The 6,918-nt window shown below is 37.5% G+C and overlaps 1 protein-coding gene across 2 annotated transcripts in view; it reads right to left on the bottom strand.

Moving 5' to 3' along the window:
- The window catches only part of LOC113815837 (uncharacterized), a 23,690-nt gene extending 18,209 nt beyond the window's left edge, over positions 1-5,481 (bottom strand). Inside the window, exons 1-2 of one of the 2 annotated variants that reach the window (XM_027367850.2) lie at positions 5,379-5,481; positions 799-848 (exon numbers count right to left, since the gene is read on the bottom strand). In XM_027367850.2, coding sequence (XP_027223651.2) covers positions 799-848; positions 5,379-5,432 — 104 coding nt within the window. In that variant the 5' untranslated portion in view covers positions 5,433-5,481. Of the gene's footprint in view, positions 1-798; positions 849-1,857; positions 1,996-5,378 lie in introns of those variants that run through there. The other variant, XM_070135395.1, reaches the window with a different exon arrangement.
- Between the last annotated feature and the right edge of the window lie 1,437 nt (positions 5,482-6,918).

Raw genomic sequence — 6,918 nt, 5'->3', positions numbered from 1 at the left:
AACTAAATATTTATTGTTATAACTATTGCACTGTGTATGGTACATACACAGATCATATGGTGTCTGTGCAAGGAAAATAATCTATTACTAGTTTGGATAAAGTGCATTTTCAAATAACAAATATAGCACCAAGTGCTTATGCTAAAATAGAGATAACATTTCACATGGGAGGCAAAGACTCTTGCCATCACACAGCGTTTGTGTCTCTCTCTTTCATGGACACTCTCCCTCTCCCTCTCACTCTCACTCTCACGCTCTCCCTCTCCCTCTCCCTCTCCCTCTCCCTCTCCCTCTCCCTCTCCCTCTCCCTCTCCCTCTCCCTCTCCCTCTCCCTCTCTCGCTCTCGCTCTCTCGCTCTCTCGCTCTCTCGCTCTCTCGCTCTCTCTCTCACACACACACACACACACACACACACACACACACACACACACACACACACACACACACACACACACACACACACACACACACACACACACACACACACACACCACACACACACACACACACATATATATTTAATCACTAAATCCGTCCCCCATTCAACTCAACTCACTCAATAAATCACTCACCCATTCAACTCACTCACTCATTAAAATCACTCTCCTCCTTACCCTCTCTACAAACATAAAAGATAAATACTAGTCTTGATGACAGATAAAAAATTGAGGCATCTTGTCACTGTGCAGCAAGGCAATGCTGAGAAATTTCAGTCCTCAGAAATTTCAGTACATATGTGTTTATATACCTTAAATATTCTAGAGTATAATAATAATATAATCATGACACAATACTTACCCAGCCAGAAGCGTGTAGTCACCACGCCAATCCAGTGCCATGGCGGTGGCCTGAAAATAATAAAAAGATGACTTTCTACTGCTGGTAACGAAGAGAGAAAACAACATAGAACTACAAACTGCATAAAATTTAACATGGACAATTAAGAATATAAGATTAGGGAAAGACGAATATTAAGTTTCCAGAGTGGAGCACTTAATTATAAGTTAGGTTATTTTGCTTGGATGAAAGTTTTAGTATTAGAAAACAAAAAAAAGGGGAGGGGGCTCTAACTCAAGTTATGGTGTTAATTTCTGCAAAGTTTGCCATAATTTGTCATTTCAGTCCAAAGACATTAGTATTTTACAATTACTGGATTCCAGCATGTTTTACCTCATAATTATTATGATATACAACTTTCTCCCTCATATTTCCAGTATTATCACTTCGGGGTTTGGAATAAGGAGTATGAGTGAAAAAAAAATTAATGAGCCACGGATCATATCTTTTATAGTAAAGAAATACCCTAGGGAAGGGGTTCCAGTAGAAATACCCTGGGGAAGTGAGTCCAGGGGATTGGCCTGTAGAGGGTTCGGAATGCACGCTTCATTTGTACAGCAAAATACCCTGGGGAAGGGGGTCTGAGGGCTTGCTACTGGTAGGGAAATACTCGGGGGAGTATTATTTGTATGTCAGTACAAACTTCGATGCCATCATCTTTTGTAGTGACCATGATATATCATCAAACATGTATCAAACTCCATATTCGGAGTTTCAGGATGCCACAAAAAAGGCCTTTACTAATGCTGGGGGTTGTGACCCCTGCACCCTCCCTCCTGGGGGGGTCCAACCTTCTAATCACCACCCTAGAACACAAAGAATCCTCCACATATTCACAGCAGGAGAGAGTTTACAACTGACATGTGTCTGATGTCCAACACTTATCCTGTCGTGAATATGAAGAGGATTTTTATTTTCCTGGGCAAGACTAGAGGGTAGCAACCCCTCATGGGTAAGGGTTATTCAACAGTATAGTCAGGGATCATCTTCATTATATTATTCTATTAGTTTTAGTTTTACCTTGTAATTTTCCTGGTGCCTTTCATGCCCTCTCCTGCTGTCGTTGGCAAGAATGTAGGGGTTTGGGGGATTCTGTGGTATAATTCCTAAATATATATGTACTAAAGAATGAGAAGAATTCATTGATACCAAAATCATTTCTATCAATTTTGTGAAAATATTGTGAATAATTACCAAATATGGAAATGAAAGAACTCTTGAAGCAAGTACTATTAGTATGGCACCCATGCCAGTTCCACTGATGAAAAGTGTCACAGTTTACATCAAGGTAACCATTATATACATTTTTTTCACTCAAATCCTGATTGTTATCTGTGTAAATTTATCGCCGCGCCCTGACTGATGTCCTGCTCATGTATGGTGAAACCAACAAGATTTCTGCATCTCACAAGATGAAGATTCCACACTCAATTAGGTCAGGTCCAGGTTATATTAAGTTGGTTATTATTAATATAATAACTGCACTAAGAGAGGGAAAATCACTCACTGATATATGATATGATCTGCACAGGCACAGAATTACATCATAAATGAAAAAAAAGGTACCAACAAACACCATACAGAGACAGAGTCCACTCGCACTCACTGCAGCTAAGTCCCTGTGCATGAAACATGCAGCTTTCTAAGCAACTTTCCTCAGACTGCACATGTATGTCATATGACATAACTACCACTAACCCATTCACGCCAGTATATTTTGAAGCTAAAAATAAAAAATTCCTGGCTGCTACAAAATTGGCAAGTGGAGCTTCCCCGGAGTCTGTCCACCCACCAGCCGTGACCCGCTGCTGCGTCTGAGCACAAGCCCCGATAAAGCGTCACACTGGCGGGACGCCTGGCAATGTTGTTTTTTTTGGGTGTATCATATATGGGATACCCGTTTCTAATGGGTTAAAATAATACTATGTAATAAGATTTCATGATAATTATTTTTGAAATGATATACGATAACTTATTTCTTAAGGCAGGTTCAAAATATTCATCAAATCAATAAGTCAACAGGAACAAAAGCAATCCCTCACTCTCTCTCCATATCTATTTCAGTCATGATAGCACTTTGCCTGATTACCGTAATTTCCCTCCTCCTTACATTTAAACCATCCTAACTATGTCCTGGTAGTTTGAACGTGGGCCTCCTTTCAGGGTAAGAAGGACATGATCTCTCCGAGCCAGGTCTGGTAAGTTACCGCTTTTTTTGTTGGGTGTGCATACAAATACATGGATACACCTAACCATGAGAAATCACTTGCAGCTGCCCTACACGTATCTTTGGCCAATCTTGAAAGTTTGGTATTAGCTGCTAATGCAAAAATATAGATGCTTGTCACAGATTTTAGTTTAAACAACGCCGTGGATATTGTTCCGGCATGGGATTTTATAACAGTTTGGCTATTCGTCTGGCATACATGCGCACTAACTATTTGCGCGCAAACACACACACACTCATTGGCCTTGCATACAAACTTTGGTGCTAATTTGTGTTGTTCATTGTTCATGGCTAAGGGTCGATCATCGATTATGGATTCCTTCAAAGTTGGAACTGAATTTGCCAGTTTTGCTGATGTGAAGGACAGCTTGACCAAATTTCAAGAGAGCACTTTCGCACAGTTTTATGTCAAAGATCCAAGGACTGTTGCTGCAGCTTTGAAGCGTACACCAGATAAGAAAGTAAAGCCAGAGTTGAAGTACTCCTACTTAGTGTTTGCCTGCATCAGGAAATACGCAATCAAGAGGGGGTCCGGGGGCGAAGCACCCGGTAGGGAAATACGACAATCGTATTTCAAGGAGCGTAGCCCCCGGGTTAGGAAGAATTTTTGGTTCATACGGCGATCCTACTGGTAGTTTGTGCGTTTAAGATGCAGTTCACTCGCTCGTTTGTTCCCGTAACACCGTGTCGAATCATCTCTCCGGTTCCCACATTTTCCACTTTCTTTATCATCTGAAATGCTATCCTTGGCTCAGATTTTCAATTTCCCACATTCCTTTGCTTTTTAAAGTGCATGGTATGAACGAAATCACCTCCCCAAACCCCTGGTTCCCCACGGGATCCCCCAATATTGTTGGCAGAAGTCGAGGACTTTGTCTCTGACGGGTGCAGTCATGTCGTTTATAGGCACGATAAAATCACAGAAATGTCAAACTGTAGCAAACTTAGCATGAATGCCCACTTGTTCCTAAGGATAATTAAAAATTTTGATGGTAATTTTCTATATTACCTTCGCGTCTCCGATATCGACGATTTTGGTATCATTGGATTCCTCTCACTGTCCACATTGCAAATATATAGTTTTTATTGCTTGGAAACCCCCCGTTGGCGACAAAGTTGGCCAAGATAGCAGGGGAGGGCATGAAAGGTTCCAGGGAAAATGTTGGGTTAAATAACACAGTTATTTTCACTGTGGGTTATATTATTAGTTATTCACATGACTTTCCATTACAGGGGGCTGTGCCCCCTGCGACCCCCCCTGGAGGGGCTGCCGCCCCCCAACCCCCACCGAGGAAACAAAGCCTCCATGACGTATTCCCGGCAGGCTAGAGCATTACACAGTAATCAGCAACCTCGTAACATTCCCACTGAATCAGCATACTAACCTTGACATAGTCAACATTGTATACAGATACGATTGTAGTATAATCAGGATGAACAAGGTATACCATGAACAGAAGAACGGCGGTGACCCGCCCTCATTGGGTCAGCGGGTTTTGCGCCTTTTTCGATGCATCCAGTTCGTGTGCGCTCTATCCTGCCATGAAGACGTGGGGGATATTTTGTGTCCTCGGCGGGGGTTGGGGGGCGGCAGCAATGGAAAGATGTGAATAACCATGGTTATTTTCACTGTAGGTTATATTATTAGGGTAATTTCCTATATTATATCCGCTGCTCCGACATCGTCGCCCCTGCTATCGGGGCCAAGTTTGCCACTAACGGGGGGTTTCTGTGCAATAAAACCTACATATTTGTATTGTACAGAGTGAGAGGAATCCAATGATACCAAAATCGTCGATATTGGAGAGGCGAAGGTAATATACAAAATTACCATTTTGATAATGTACGCCCCTGCCGGAAAAATAGGTCTTCAGTGCAGGCTTCCGACAAAGAACGCTGGAAAAATATCCAGACTATAAATATTGCGTGAAATGAAAAAGAAAGAATTATTGACAGTGCGCATGCGCGAGTATATGCCGGATGAATAGTCAAAATGTTATAAAATCCAGTGCCCGAACAATATCCACTGCGTTAAACAAAACAATGATCTACTATGTCCATTTTCGTGCAACCGGACGAAGAACACCTATAAACGAGAATATCCTAAATGTTATTGTTCTTAATCTTCCAATGCAAGTTTTAAAATAACTGAACTGAATACAAATACAATAGAATAACAAAACACAAATAGCTCCCTCTATCATTGAGCGAAGCCTTGCTTTGCATGTAATCATTCCACTAAGGATTTAATTCTATAGTTGTCTCTACACATAAAAAGACTGTAAATTTGTAAGAAATTATATTTGTCAATTACTTGTAAATCTCTGTGTTCGGCGACAACATTTTCGCTGCTCCATCGCACAGCCATATCTTATATACATGGGAGAAATAAATATCATAACGATCGGCTCTTCAACATAGAAAACAAAAGAGCATCGCAGGTTGAAGCCAATGTTTGCACATGATATCCTTTACCATTTAAATTGAGTATCTCTCTCAATTTCGATACATTTTTTTTATTCATATTCTTCGTATCGTCGATGCATGACCATATATCTAAATATGTTTCAGCTTAGGCGTTGTTAGAGAAGTAGAATAACACATTTAGACATTTCGAAACCTAATGGACGACCTTTGTTTAGTATTCAATCCCTTTTATTGAGTGTTATTGTTACGATACATATCTTTATTTTCTGTATGGCGTCGTTTGTTGTCCTGAATTAATATGGGTTAGCAAAATGACGAAGGAAATTAATTAACGGGAATTCATGTCATTAGCATATATGAAGGTTTTGTGAGGAATCTTGTCCTCGCAGGGCTTGTCTTATTTATCAAATGATAGCCAAGATTAACATTTCTTACGTTTCTATTCTATGGGTGGAATAAACAATCTAAATTTGTCATGGTGTTAACGTTATTACTATTGCTGTCATTATTAACAATTACCATCACTAATATTATTACTATTATTATTATTGTTATTCATATTATCATTATTTTTATTATTATGGTGATGACATGATATTATTGAAATCATTATATTTATTTTCTCTGTCATTATCGTCATCGTCATCATTTTCATTGTAATCACCAACATTATCATTGTAATTATCATTATTATTGTTGTTGTTGTTGTTATTATTATTATTATTATTATTATTATTATTATTATTATTATTATTATTATTATCATTATTATTATTATTATTATTATTATTATTATTATTATTATTATTATTATTATTATTACTATTATTATTATCATTATTATTATTATCATTATTATTATTATCATCATTATCATTATCATCAGGTTCTACCATTATTATTGTTGTCATTATTATCATTCTCATTATCATCATCATTATCATTAACATTATTTTATAATTCATATTATCATCATCATTTCGTTATTTTCATCTTATTTATCATTATCATTATTGTAATCATCACCATTATTCAATCATTATCATGTTAATCATTATTATCATCATTATTTTGTCATCATTATTATCATTATCCTTGTTATTACTATTATCATCATTGTTATTATTAGCAATATTATCATCATCATCATTATTATTATTATTATTATTATTATTATTATTATTATCATTATTACTATTATTATCATTATTATCATTATTACTATCGTTATTATTATCATCGTCATTATCCTTCTTATTATAATCATTATTGTCGTTATCATTATTATCATTACTATCACCATTATTATTTCATTATCATTTTCATTATTCGTAGCTGCAGTAGTATTACTGCTATCACCTTTACTATTATTTATTATTGTCTTTATTACTGTTGTTATCAATACCATTGATATTGATATTTGATAA

This window comes from Penaeus vannamei, chromosome 20 (genome assembly GCF_042767895.1).
Source record: "Penaeus vannamei isolate JL-2024 chromosome 20, ASM4276789v1, whole genome shotgun sequence".
Taxonomy (NCBI): Eukaryota; Metazoa; Arthropoda; class Malacostraca; order Decapoda; family Penaeidae; genus Penaeus; species Penaeus vannamei.
The sequence above is the reverse complement of the archived record's forward strand: the minus strand, read 5'-3'. Positions and strand labels throughout refer to the sequence as shown.